This window comes from Schistocerca nitens, chromosome 10 (genome assembly GCF_023898315.1).
Source record: "Schistocerca nitens isolate TAMUIC-IGC-003100 chromosome 10, iqSchNite1.1, whole genome shotgun sequence".
Taxonomy (NCBI): Eukaryota; Metazoa; Arthropoda; class Insecta; order Orthoptera; family Acrididae; genus Schistocerca; species Schistocerca nitens.
This window is the reverse complement of record NC_064623.1, coordinates 128,221,317-128,235,724: the sequence shown is the minus strand read 5'-3', so window position 1 is coordinate 128,235,724 and position 14,408 is coordinate 128,221,317. Positions and strand designations below refer to the sequence as shown.

General features: G+C 36.9%; 1 protein-coding gene across 1 annotated transcript in view; it reads left to right on the top strand.

The window, feature by feature from the left end:
• LOC126210568 (serine/threonine-protein phosphatase 6 regulatory ankyrin repeat subunit B-like) overlaps positions 1 to 1,797 on the top strand; it is a 110,632-nt gene extending 108,835 nt beyond the window's left edge. The window contains exon 5 of the mRNA XM_049939832.1: positions 495 to 1,797. Coding sequence (XP_049795789.1) covers positions 495 to 1,077 — 583 coding nt within the window. The 3' untranslated portion in view covers positions 1,078 to 1,797. The remainder of the gene's footprint in view (positions 1 to 494) is intronic.
• Positions 1,798 to 14,408: the final 12,611 nt, after the last annotated feature.

Below are 14,408 nucleotides of genomic sequence, written 5' to 3'. Positions count from 1 at the left end.
AATTCAGTGAAAAGGTATGTCCATTTTGTGTCCCATATTTTGAAACTCGGAAACTCACTCGTACCTATAGGGTATTATCTGTTGACCTACTATGGTGAAATTTGTCAAGAAGCAAGGTTTCATAGTACAAGTAAGGGAAAAATCCGAATTTCTTAATTTGTAATTATTTACACAAAATAATATCTCTCTTGTAATTTGTCATCCAACTGCAAACTTGAAATTAAAACATTCTCAGAATCCCTGGGACCGATATCTCGCAAGTATCAATGTCAATAACAGGCTAAAACCATCAGTGTCCTTGATTCTCAGAATAGATAAACTGTCTAGGTACATAATTAAATTTGTACACAACCCTCAGTGCAGTTGTCATACTCACATCTTGCCAATTTATTTAGATATGAGCAGCTACAAGACTATGCATTTGTTTTTGTGAACTTTACATAGTGTGTGCAAGTATTTACTGTATAGAGGCAGGTTTTCATTCTCTGTTGCAGAAGTGCCTCTCAGGAGGAGATGGACCGAAAGCTGCTCAAGGTGGCTGAAACTGTGGATTCTACAGAAGTGCAGGAGCTGCTAAACGCTGGGGCGGACGTGGGGACACGGGATGTGAGGGGGAGGACTGCCCTTCATATTGCCGCAGCAACTCACATGTACTATTTGACCATTCTGGGCTACCTGCTAAAAGCTGGGGCAGATCTGGGGGCACAGGATGAAATTGGGAGGACTGCCCTTCACTGTGCAGCTGCCAGAGGACTCAAAAATACCACAGAGTATCTACTGCAGTATGGTGCGTGTGCAGATGTGAGGGACAGGTGGCTGCAAACGCCTCTGCACTTAGCTGCACAGAAAAACTCAGAAATTGTCGTAATCCTAGCGAAAGCTTCTAGTGATGTGAACGCTGCCGACGTGTACGGGTGCACGCCACTACACTTGGCGGCACAGTGGTTCGACATATCTGCGGTACGGGCACTGCTGAATGCCGGTGCAGACAAAAATATTAGGAACAATGAAAGGGAGGCACCCAGGGATGTTGCTGACCGGTATAAAAGAGAACACTTGCTAGCCTTACTGAAGTGAACCTCACCTCCTTACAAGGACATGCGTAAAATAAAACTTACATATACGCTCTTCACTTTTGTCACAGAAGCCGTGTGCAGGTAGCAATAGGAATGAGGGCTGGTTGTACAGGATATCCCAAACCTGCCATCACAATTGTACAGACATTAGATTAAGCTATAAGGAAGTAATGGTTGGAAACTTAACTTTGCTTCAGAAACACGTGGCCCTTTTCTTAACCTCAACAGCTTGTCAGTTCATCACATAGACAACTGAAAATTGCAATTGGTACAATTTTCTTATTATAGTTAGATCAACAAAAGATGGTGATTTGTGCAGCTCGAGACAAGGACGGGGAGTGCATTGTTGCCTGTTCCAAGCAATGTTTGCGGCAAGTGCATACACTTGCTCTGCACTTGAAAAAAGTATGTGTACTGCAAATTGTGTCCCTCACATGCATGTGCAAAATTTGTTGCTTACCACTGCAATCAGCCTTGACAACTCGCAACAAATGGAGTAAAAATTTTATGACCAATGCATTATGATCATGTTCAGTGCAGTGGCTAAGACATTCACAACAGAGTGCTGAGAACACTACTGAATACTCGTTGGCTGTTGGGGAATGCATGACATAGAGGCACAGAACAAGCCTGAACTCAACCACCATCATTTGTGGCTCCAACTATAGTCATTCTTTATATACTTTCACAAAATATTTGGACTCAGAAATAAAAAAAAAGTAACAGCTAAGTGTTGTAAGAGTAGAAGCTATGGCCTTTTTTTAAAGTGGCTGTTTCTATATTAATATACATATACAGTAAAGGAGTAATTCCCAAAATGATCATTGCGATTAGATTAACCAATAGACATAATTTGTTGTTGGTATGATTTGCAGAAATACCTGATCCCTGAAGTCTTTCTGTAGGATGGGATCTACCAAATGTGATGTGTGCACAATTGAATCAGAGCTCGTAGAGTTTAGTTTACAAACAGGCAGTTGCCATCAAATTATGTGCAAGGGAATATTCACCATAAATTATCCCTGTTCGCCTCAACCTTTTCATTAGAAGCTACAGATCATGCAAGAACTGAAGGACAGTCATTGATTGCAATTGGCACTATACGCAAATGAAGAGTACCACAAATTTACAGACAAGCTGTGTGTGTCAGTGGAAGTCCATTGTCTCACAGCTAGCCTTAACAGATTAAAATATCTTCCTGAGCAGACATTAATGCTAATGGAAAACATGAATGCTGTTACTACAACTGTGAATTGATATTATGCTGTCCAGTTTCATCACATTGAGTCTTCAGTCTTAACGTTTAAAAAATAAAAGGAGGACTACATAGAACTTTCAGATGTGCACAAACTTCACAACTCTTTGTTCCAGTAGAATAGAGGGTATCACACAGAACAAGGTAATTAATGGCAGGTGCATGATAACTGTTTGGGATCTAAACCAACTCAACATTACTATGTAATTAAGGTCAGCAAATTAGTCCAGATGTGGTTTTGTTGTTTTGTGTTGTTATCTACAGAATCTGATGTACACAGCTTGGCCAAGGACATGGAATTAGTTTTGACAATACATTTATGAAGTAGTTCATTGTATCTAAGTTGAATATTCTTCTAAAGACTGGAGAAGTTTAATGGCAGGTTATATGAAAGCTTACACAGATTGCAGTGCCTTTCACAGGGATATTTGGCAAAAATAGAACTTGGATTATTGTATTTTAAGAGCAGTTTTATACACCCATTGACTGCTGCAGACATGCACTTAGTGCCTTGTGACTGGGCCACTATCAGGTGGAGATGTTCAACGGCCTACCTCTTCCTGTGCTAAATGTTTTGGGAGTGCTGCCATTGATGACCATTTTTCCCTCTGTTTACCCCACTGAGGTCAAATAAGTTCAGTGTCTTCCTTTCTTGTGCCCTACATCCAGCCAGTACTGGATTGGGGCTGATTTGGCACTTACCGTACCTTTATATAGGCTATTATTATGATGAGGTCACCACTCCCATAGGCATTTCAAAGCTACTCCCAGCTGCTCTATGGTATCTGGTGAAAACCTGATATGAGAGCAAAATTACACATATAAGTAACATGCTCAAATTTGTGTAATAATTCATTTATATTTTCAGGATGGTCAGTTCTCTCATTTTAAAACTTTATTTAACTGCCTGGAATCAAGGTCAGTTCTCTCTCCCTGGTTTCTCATAAAATACATCACAATATTCTCACAAAATTCCCTTAACTCTTCCTTCTGCCCTTCTGAATTGCTTTTAGCAGTCTATAGTATCCAGCATCTACTTGATCTGCCTCAATGTAAACTTCATCATCTTTAAAGTAACCCGTCTCCTCTGCATGAACTACTCACATGATCTGATTGGTACTGTTTGTAGAGTTCAGCATTAACAACTTTGTTTGACAAGTAGTTCAGTAAAAGCCAGCTGTTTCTTTGTCCAGTGGAATCACACCTTTGCTTTTACAACCCAAACCATTACTGTAATAATGTTCTCATTCTGAAATGACAAGAAATCCCTTGTTCATTATCACTTGTTTGTGCATTTTAAAGTCAAGTATCATTTGTATCTTCACAACTTTACTGTATTTCCCAGTAGCTCCCCTGATCTTAACTCCAATTACAGGTTATTAAACAGAACTTAAACTATGTTTAATTCTGTCTTTGAAATTTTTGGAGATCCCTCAGATAGGACCAGTGTCAATTCAGCAATTTCCTTCTCAACTATCAGTCTGAAGAAAAATGTATGAACTCCTCTTTATCTCAGTCATTTCTGCTCTCTGCCTCGTGTAAAAGAACCACCTCAATTCTTTAAACCCCATACCTTGTTCATTATCACTGTTCGTGCATGTATACGACTTTGAATGGCTCTAACAGGCATACCAGGTTGCTCTACAATGTTCAGTCTATTTTTTGTTTCTTCCCTCTAGACTGAATGTAAACTGTCACAAGTGTCCTGTAATTTATAAGTGGCTTTATTAAAATTATTAGTACTGCTATAATGATACCAAGGTATCCTCAATATTTCATCATTGATACATGTGCACTGCCCTACTGACATCAACAGGTAAAATCTGCTCTATCAATTTCCCTATCTTATTATCATAATTGTTCCATATGTTACCTTCCTCTAATACTTCTTCTTTAATATCTCCATATATCATCCCAGCCAAATCTTGACTGAAAATAATCTTACTTCTTACTGCATCATCAAATCCCTTGACAACTTCTTTATTATTACCTGATACAAATTCTTCATGGCCTTCCTCATACACATTAGAATTTTTTTTTTTTTTTTTTTCCATACTCCGCAAGCCACCTGACGGTGTGTCTCCTCTCTTCCCCCGTCACAACTACTTGCAATAATTTCTCAATCCTCTAGCACATGTATGTCAGACTTATTCAGCTTTTACATAAGTAATAACAATCTTAACTTTTTACCCCCATTACTTCATTGTTCATTAACTTGTTTATACCATGCACGTCAAAGCTACAATCAATTAATTCTTCGCCCCCACCCCAAAACTCTATTATTTATTCCACTATACAGATTTGTAATGCTTTTGCATCCAGTTCTGATTCACTACTCTGCTATGTTAGCTTCTCCCTCACTCTCTTTATCAAACTTCATTGCTTTCCAAAACTCCCTCCTCATCGTTATTTGTTTACCTGGTATGTCCCACTGTTCTGCAGCCTGTAGGATTCCACATCTCTTCCCACTTGTTCTCTCTTCTATAACACTTAGTGTGATTTCTGTAACTTCTTTTCCCCACAAAACTGACAGCTCCCAATCTGACAACCTTCAGTTTACTTGTTTCCTCTGTTGTCTTGTCTCCTATTTTCATATGATCTATCATTCCTTTCCCATGGTTTATTTCTATTGTCAAATTACATGACTCCATTCCTATTCCTATCATTCCACTGAAATTCCCCTCAACTTCTGCCTCCATGATAATTATTTCTGTAATTATATACATTTCTTTTCCCATGACTACCCTGATTATAATTTGGTTCCAACCCCCCGTGCTGAAATCAACCATGTTCATTGTGACTAAAATTCGGTCTGTTATTTCTCTGTAACACTCTATCAGTCTTTTCCATGTATTTCAAAAAAATCTTCATTAGATCCATCAGATCCATAGGCCAACCGCACTGTACTCTCCCTGATACCCTCCTCTTCAAAGCATTTATCTGTGTAAATTCATCTAAAGGTTTGTGTAAATGGATCAGTCTTTTCAATTATTTTATTTCTCACAAAACTCCTTCATAGTTCGATGCCGTTCTCCATGATTAGGTCCATTCAAAAATTCACCCTAATCCTAGCCTGCTTAGTTTGTGACCAAAATTTACTTACAAAACTCCTCTCAAAACCACTGCATGTTATTCTTTTATTATTGGTTTGACTTACCCATGATACAGGCTCCCCATTGAAAAACTTCTTTACAAATTTAAGAGCATCAGTCATCCCATAAACAAAATTATCGCTAACAACAAGTAGCTTAGACAGGGTGCAGCTTATTATCTTCAAGAAGTTTTTTATAGAAACTTTGGCCTACATGTCACTGAAATTATTGGTAAAACTAATTGGAACAGAATACTCCTGCAGCTCAGTTACTTTTTTTGCTGATATTACTTGCATCATTACAGCATTCATCTACAAAATTCTTTACATCCACAACCTTCATGTTAATTTTAGAGACTGGTTTCTAGCTTTTATAATTTTTGTTTGATTTCTTGTTTGTTTTGTTTTATTTCACAGTATAAATTATGAGTACTCTGTATTATTAGCCTATGTACAGTTTAAAAAATTTTCTCAGTTCAGTCTGTTTAGTCTGAGAGACCCGACTAAATTTCACCAATTTTGGTTTTAAGTGCACCCACCTAAGTATCGTTCTCTTTGGGTTGTGTTTTTGCAGTGAGTTTGAAGTTGGTTGATTCCTCCCTTACCCTGCAACCTGTACAATAGCATTTAAAATTTGATTTCTAAGTTCCTTCACCCATAGTTAGTAGCATCTATTTTTCTGGCCAGTTCACTTCTTGACACTTCTATTGTGGCACTCAGATCATTACTTGATTCTTCAATCTCCTTACATCTAGCATTCGGGAGGACGACTGTTCAATCCTGCGTCCGGCCATCCTGATTTTCCGTGATTTCCCTAAATCGCTTCAGGCAAATGCCGGAATGGTTCCTTTGAAAGGGCACGGCCGATTTCAGAACCTTCAACATCACAGTGTGTCAGCAACCGTTGGTTAATATATTAAAAAACTAGAAACCAACCTCGACTGCGTAAAAAGCACCTAGTGTTAACCTAGGTTTCAGTGTAGATAACTACACCTTCTTCAGAACAATAAAACCCACAAGTACCTAAGAAGACCTTTGTAAATTATTAAAAGAACACCATAGCTATACATTTATAAACGAAAAAAGGAAAACACAAACAGTACATATGTACAAAGTCTAAACCACTACTTAACTTAATGGTGTAACCTCCACCTCACACCGGCCTATGTTCGATGGGCCATGACCTGCCATAAACTGCAGGAGCAAGTGCCCTCTCTTGGTTTCCACTGCCCCTGTTGCAGATATCAAAGGATATGTAAGTTGTTTTTGTATTGGGACACCAGGATCCACAGTGCCACTGCATTTATTTCTAGAAAGTGATACGACAACTCTTATCTGTCTGTTTTCTTCACTATGTCAGCCCTACCTTGATCACTACTACTTTGTCCTCACAAGTGGGTTCCTCTCAACTTATGGTTTCAGTGACCTGTGATTTTATAATAGCCTTCTCTAACGTCTCTTATCCCCAGAAGGAACCAACATTTCTGGAAGTTAGGTATAGTTTATTTTACTTTTAAACAATAGAAACTCCAGGTTGGAATATCAACAATGTTTGAGGAGATGGATTCCTACATACCATAAAGATGACACTTTAAGTTTCAGATGAGTACTGGCCAAGTTGCCATAGTTGGCGATTTTTGTGTGTGTGTGTGTGTGTGTGTGTGTGTGTGTGTGTGTGTGTGTGTGTGTGACTGAATGGTGAGTGTTTATCTTTATTTTTATGACAAAGGCTGTGGCTCAATGTATCTACGAGTGTCTTTTAATTGTGCCCACCTGCCACTTAAGGTGTCATTTTTACACTAAGTAGCACTCTATCTTTTCCTACATTGTTATTTTACTTTTAAACATGTCTATGGGCAATACTTGGTATTTTGCCCCCTAAGCAAGTATTGGCCAGTCACTCTGTGTCCTTCTCTCAAGGGAACTTTCCTTTTCATGCTTTTCACCATTGGCTGACCCTGACAGAGAACATGTTTGTGGGTGCTTTTGTAATTTGTCTTACATTTTGTCTGGCCAGCAATTTGAAATTTTGAGAGTGCTCAATAACACACAACTCTGACATCCAAGGTGTCTGCAGTGCACAAATAAATGTAAAGAATGTTGCAGGAAACACTGAATATATATTTCTCAAACCTTGTTTATTCTTGCTTAGTAATAAGACTTATCACAATTTTCTTCTTGACCTAGTTTCTTTTCATCAGCACAAACTGTCCAGTACAGTTTTCATATACACATTTTGTGCCAGTTGCCCATTTGTCATCTCACAAGGTTCCTAAAGTCTTGACGGTAGTTTCGAAGTTTCAGCCATGTGAAACGCCTGTTCGTATGCCTGTTCCTTCAAGATCATTTTTGATATTCACGTACCGAGAACTGTTGTTTTTGATTTAGAATTGATGATATTGACTATTCTTCTTCTCCAGTGAGCATTTTTCACATGTCCAAAGAATTTTGTTGTATGCATGTCCCAGGTTGTGGTTATTTTTCTAGCTCACACTGTTCAGACATCTTACTTTAATCCATTTGACTGGGTCTATTCAGCAAGACTGCATACTTAATGTCTCTTTCAGTTTCTTTAGGCTTGTTATGTATCACAGAACTGCCAAGCTGAATGAACATATCAGTTAGCAACCAATTTGTTATTGCATTAATATTGACCTTGACTCTTATATATATGGTGTTAAAAAAAGTGTCAACTACTTTGAGAGGTGGGTAAACATCAAAACAAGGGAAAAAAGTCTGATAAACATAGGCTTTAGAATGCATGCCTAAAGAGCTATAAGCACTTTTCCATCTTCAGTACTGTGGAACACATCTCTTCTACTACAAGTTCATTGCTTTCAGATAGTATGGAAATGGATCGAAAGAAGAAGGAAGTGTCCAGTAAACATAGGCTCTAAAATATATCCCTTAAGAGCTATGAGCACTTGTTTATCTTTGCTACTGTGAAAGACAGTCTTCTATTGCACAAGTGTTCATAGTTCTTAAGGTATGTGTTTTAGAGCCCATGTTTATCTTCTTGTTTTGATGGTTACTACCACCTCTCAAAACATTTGACAGTTCTTTTTAGCAGCCTGTACACGATTGCCCTTTTCTGTTGAACCTCTGTTTTCGCAAAATCTCTGTTGTTAAAACACCCAATATCTTATTCTCATTTGTATGTTCCTCATGTTAGCATGAGGCAGTAAGAGTGTTTTCTATTGATTAAGTGTTTGCCACAATTTTGCTCTCACAACTTTTGCAAGGCCACCTGCACAACATCTATGCCTTTGATTCTTTCAAGAGAATTTCCCAAATCATCAGCACAGACTTAATCCTCGAGTGGATGTGCCTCTGTATAAAGTGCACCAACCCCAAATAACATTGTGTTGTACCATTCCTTGTTATTTTTAAATTGTGAACTCTTGCCTGGTCCTTCATTATTACTTCAGCTAAGGCGACGATAAGCTGCGTTGTCGCATCCAAGTGAGCGGCAGTAATATAAAATAGACAGCAAGCTAGATGAAAAAACAGTTTGTGATCTGTGCAAGAAAATGCCTCAGATTCTGAGCTAAGAACACAATACCACAATGAGGCAACTGTCTGTGAGATAATTAGTAATTGAATAAGCTTTTTGCTGGGATCTGATGCAACTGGATGTGTTTAATATTTCAAGTTGGTCACTTGTGTAGGGTAGCACTTATATGCGGCAGCAGAATGGTATAATGAAAGTTAATTTTATTATTGTTTAATTAAACAGTGATTTAGCTCATATAAGTTAATCATCATTTAATTAACCTAAGGTAGAACATTGGTTACATGAAAACAGCTATTCTGTACAAAATACAGTGTGCACCCACTCGTGTTATGAAAATAAGCGTGCCTGCTCGAGGTTTAGTATTAACTGATTGTCCTTACAAAGCCTCTACTGAAGCTACTGCAAATAGGTTGTATATAGGGTAACTGTGTCTATTTTAAAGCATAGACTTAGTTTTGATCATCTTTGAGGTGGCTTTGCCTTAAAAGTTTCTGATGGATTATAAAGTGAAACCTCATTTGAACACAACTTTTCGTAGGTGCTCATTGCAAGACTCGCAAACTTGTCTTCAGGAGGTAAAACATGTAGTTCTGCTGATACATACATATAAAATTAAAAGTTTTACCCTTCCTACCTTTCAAAACTATTTGTTCCTTCCACAAGGTGGAAAGAGTTAGGTTGACCCAGGTTAAAAGGGAAAGCAGGTCACTCAGACACCAAAATGATAGGGAAGTACTAGTCAGTAATTATTTGTTTCCTTGTTGAAATTTCCTTTGGTACAGTGTTCATTACTTATTCTATCAGAGGTATTTTTTGAAGCCAGTTAAGAGTATTGAGCTGTCCTATTTAGTCTGCAGGTTGTGTATGCTAATATGGTATTGTAAATGTTCCATAAAGTAAAAGTGCAACTTGATTTGAGCTTGTACTGTTTCATTGTTAGTCTTAGTCTGTCAGCAATACAACATGCTAATACAGTGTGTATCAAAAAGAAGCATCCAATTTGGCATGTCTATATTTCTGAAACTAGAAAACATATAAAATGAATTTAGTTTTTTGATGAACAGGAAACTCAACAAAATTTTTTTTCACACCTTTTCATAGGTGTTGAATATGCCCCCCTCGAGGTGCGTGGCATATGTTAAAGCGGTATTAAAGTTGTTCCCACACTGTAGCGAGCATGTCTTGAGTTACAACTTCCACAGCTGCTGGTACGCGATCTCTCATTTCATTTTCATTGTTGTTGGTAATGGAGTCACATAAACAGTCTTTTATAAAGCCCTGCAAGAAATAATCACATACAGTCAGGATTTCTGCAGACTCCTTGTGAAACTATAGCGCATGTGTCCAACATCTGTGTCAGACACTCGTGGATGGCCCAGCAATTTCTGTTTACACAGACAATTTGTTTCTTGAAATTGTTCATGCCATCATCTAATGTTCTGTGCTGTAGGAGGATCCACACCATATCTAGTAAGAAAGTCATGCTGAACAGTTATTACTGGCCCGCACTGCGCAAAACATAGAATGCAAAATGCTTTCTGTTGTCCTGACGCCATTTTTACTGGAACTGAAATGGGTGCATACTGCTGATACCTAGCAGGAAAGATGTAAAATTCGAGAGTTTACTCTTTCTAACAATAGATTGTTCACACACATATCTCAAATAACATAATAGTTACAATTTTTTTTTAATATGATGATTATTTTTGCTATACCCTGTATTTTGTAGTCTGTTTTGGGTTCTGATACCACTACTATAATACCTTCTAAAAGTTCCTGTTAGGTTTCTTCTTCAATACGGATTTTTGACTGGAAACCACTCTCTACAATGGAAAACCAATGCAACATTATGGAGTTTAGTGCACACATTGCACTCTTATTTTTATTATTTTTAAAATTAACATGATTCAGTACTGCATATGTAAGGGAGAACACAAAAAGGTGAAAACAATACCAGATGTGCCAAATTTTCATTATACTAGTTATTGAAACAGCATATTTAAAAATAATGTAATGACAGTTAACCATTTTATGCAATTTTGCATATTAGTATAGTAAGTTTCTTTTATACCAATGAACACTTATTGTAAGCAAAAAATACTGAAAAATATAACTTTCTGCCTGTAATTGTCATCTGAGTAATCTGATATATATTTAAACACATGAATTCCTCTTTTTCATGCCTGTATTACGTGAATAGATTGATTACATAGTTATTGTCACTGTTTACCACAATGTGGCTGTTTTTAATTTTAAAAAAGTTGGATCAAGTTTCGTGAAACTAGTTACATGTATTAAATAATGGGAACTCCAGGTTGGAATATCAACCATATTAGGAAAAGGATACATTGCTACTCACTGTAACAATGACCCATTGAGTTTAGTTTAGTTTACTGAGCACCCGTTTTATCATGTACAATGATATGGGATTTGTCATATGTTACATACAGAAAAAATATGAATAACAACATATTATGTAAAAACTATCAGTGAACAATCTGAATTAAATATATGGGCAAAACAATTATAGCTTACATGATATAAATTTTGTAACAATATAGGACACAAATAAGTTACATGTATTCTGTGTATAATGGACAGCAACAAGAAAAAATGATTATAACACTCTATATTGACAGATTAATTAATTTTTGTGTGTACTTAAAAGAGTTTACCCCACGACAGAAGTTTGTATATGAGTAACTTATAAGATAGGTGAAGGCACGCTATCTTTCTGAAGGATTCATATATTCACTAACACTATAAAAACTATTACTGATTAACATTCTTTTGAGTTCACTTTTAAAACTGCTCAGCTGCCGAATCCTTTTTATTTTTAAGGGAAGAGCACTATAGAGAATTTTTGGGTGGTATATTGCACTCTTGTTGTATTGGGCTTTCTTATGCACTTCTCTGTGAAATTCATTACTCTGTCTTGTTGTATAGTCATGGAACTCACTGTTTAAAGAAGAAAACTGGGGGTGAGACTTCAGAAAGCATTTACTTTCATAGATGTAAATGGATGGAAGAGTCATGATTTTATATTCCTTGAAAATTTCCCTACATGGATCTCTAGGTGCAGCTCCTTTTATGATTCTTATCGCTCGTTTTTGAATAATAAAGGAGCGTTTTGCCTGACTTGAATTGCCCCAAAATGACACCATATCACAAAAGACTATGCATAAATGCATAATATGTACACAATACTGTTTGATCACTGCAGCAATTTTTGAGCATTCTAAATACATAGAAACTTTTACTTAACTTTTTATTGGGCACATCTATATCCTTGTCCCATTTTAGATGCTCATCTAACCAAATTCCTAAGAATTTTGTATTTGGCGTTTGTAGTATATTCTGTTGGCCAAGCTTCACAGTTATATTGGGCTTCATATTATTTGAAACATGTCTGTAATTCATCCATAATGTTTTTTCCTCATTCACAAATAAACTGTTGTCCCTGAACCATTTACTTGCTTCAACTGTTGTTGTTTCAATTTTGCTGTTAAGGTCAGTCTCATTCTGAGCTTTAATAAAGAGACTTGAATCATCAGCAAAAAGTACACAATCAGCTTGTGTTAAATAGTTTGGCAAGTCATTTATAAAGATCAAGAACAACAGGGGTCCCAACACCGAACCTTGGCGCACCCCATAACTAACTTCCTTGTAACCAGAAAAGTATGACTTTCCATCATGAACTATTTCTACTTTCTGGGATCTGCCAGATAAATATGACTTAAACCATGCATAAATAAGGATGGTTCTCGGGTAGGACAAACTTTATTGTCTGTAATATAACATACAGTCACCATTAATCTTTATTTTACAATTTCCATTACCAACTTTAGCCCAGATAAACAGGTACTCATCTGCATTCAATTTCTTCTTCCTTCTAGTACTCAACACAAATGGCATACTCGGAACAAGTGTACCATATGGCTGTTTAGCCAAAAGTCCTGTTGTCTCTGCTATACTCCACGTCTTCCATGTAAGAATATTTGCATCTGGAAATGCTTCAAGGCCACCATAATCACAATGATTGCCCCACACAACTGCAAGTGTAAGCCATGTACTACCTCCAAACACGGCTTGTACATCACATGTAAAGTTCAAACGTAGTCCACGAAATACGTTTGGACCTCCAATTAGTTGTTGTTTATTAAACTGTCCAGCAAGATCAATGTCTATCACCTTCAAAGAACGATAAACAGGAACGCTGCGCCGCCAGCGATGACGGTAACCATGTCGCCCAGGCATTGCTGTGGCACGTTAATACAGTATGACTCCAAGCAGCGAGCAGCGCAGCGGAAGTCCTTATTGGTGCTCATTAAAAGCCGGAAGTACGCTCCATATCAGCGTTATCAGCGTTCTTACGCAACCGGAAGTGAATTTTCCAGCAACAAACACGTAAAGTAATATATAGGCGAGCTCAGGCATTTTTAAATCGCACGCCACAGGCAACCAATCACAAGCCGCGCAGCGGCTAAGTTTTTCGAGCAGTAGTTTATGATCAATAATGTCAAAGGCCTTTGATAAATCTAAAAAGACCCCACAATTTACTTCATTATTATCAATGGAATTTAGGACAAGTTTTAGAAAGTTGTATATAGCTGTTTCAGTTGATCTATTCTTTCGAAAGCCATTTTGTTCATCGACCAATATTCCACTTTTTTTTAGGAAAGTAGAGAGTCTTCCATACATTACTCTTTCTATAATTTTTGAAAAACAAGATAACATTGATAAAGGCCTGTAGTTTTTTACATCATAATGATCCCCATTTTTGTATAATGGTTTTATAATTGATTGTTTCAGCTTTCTAGGGAAAGTGCCAGTACTGAAATATGCATTAATTATATCTACAAGAAGAGGAGAAATATATCTGCTGTGTTTAATGATTTTGTCTGGAATGCCATCGGTGCCACAGGATAATTTATTTTTTAGTTTGCTGATGGCATTCTCTACCTCATGTACTGTTACAGGATACAAAAACATAGTTTCGGAATTCAATGTGATGTTATGACTGATGTCTGTACTACTTTGGGTTTGTATGAGGTTTTGAACTACACTTGTAAAATGACAGTTGAATATATTGGCAATTTTTAATGGATCATTTATAGTTTTGTCCTCAGTTTTTATAACAATGTTGTTTCTTACTTTGCTTCTTCCTAAGTTACTATTGATCACTTTCCAAACTGATTTCATTTTTTTGTTGCCATTATTTCTACTGATATATGAATCATTATTTAACTTTTTTGCTGCAGTGATTACTTTCTTGTATAATTTCCTATAACACTTAACACGTTGTTTCAAAGCAGGATTTTGCCTTGCTGATTTACTTAACATTCTGAGTTGCTCTCCAGATTTTCTTATGCCCTGTGTTATCCATGTGTTAATTTTGCCTTTTACTTTCATTTTCTTAAGGGGAAAAACAATTTCAAAGTTATGTTTGTAATCAGCTAGAAATGACTCAAA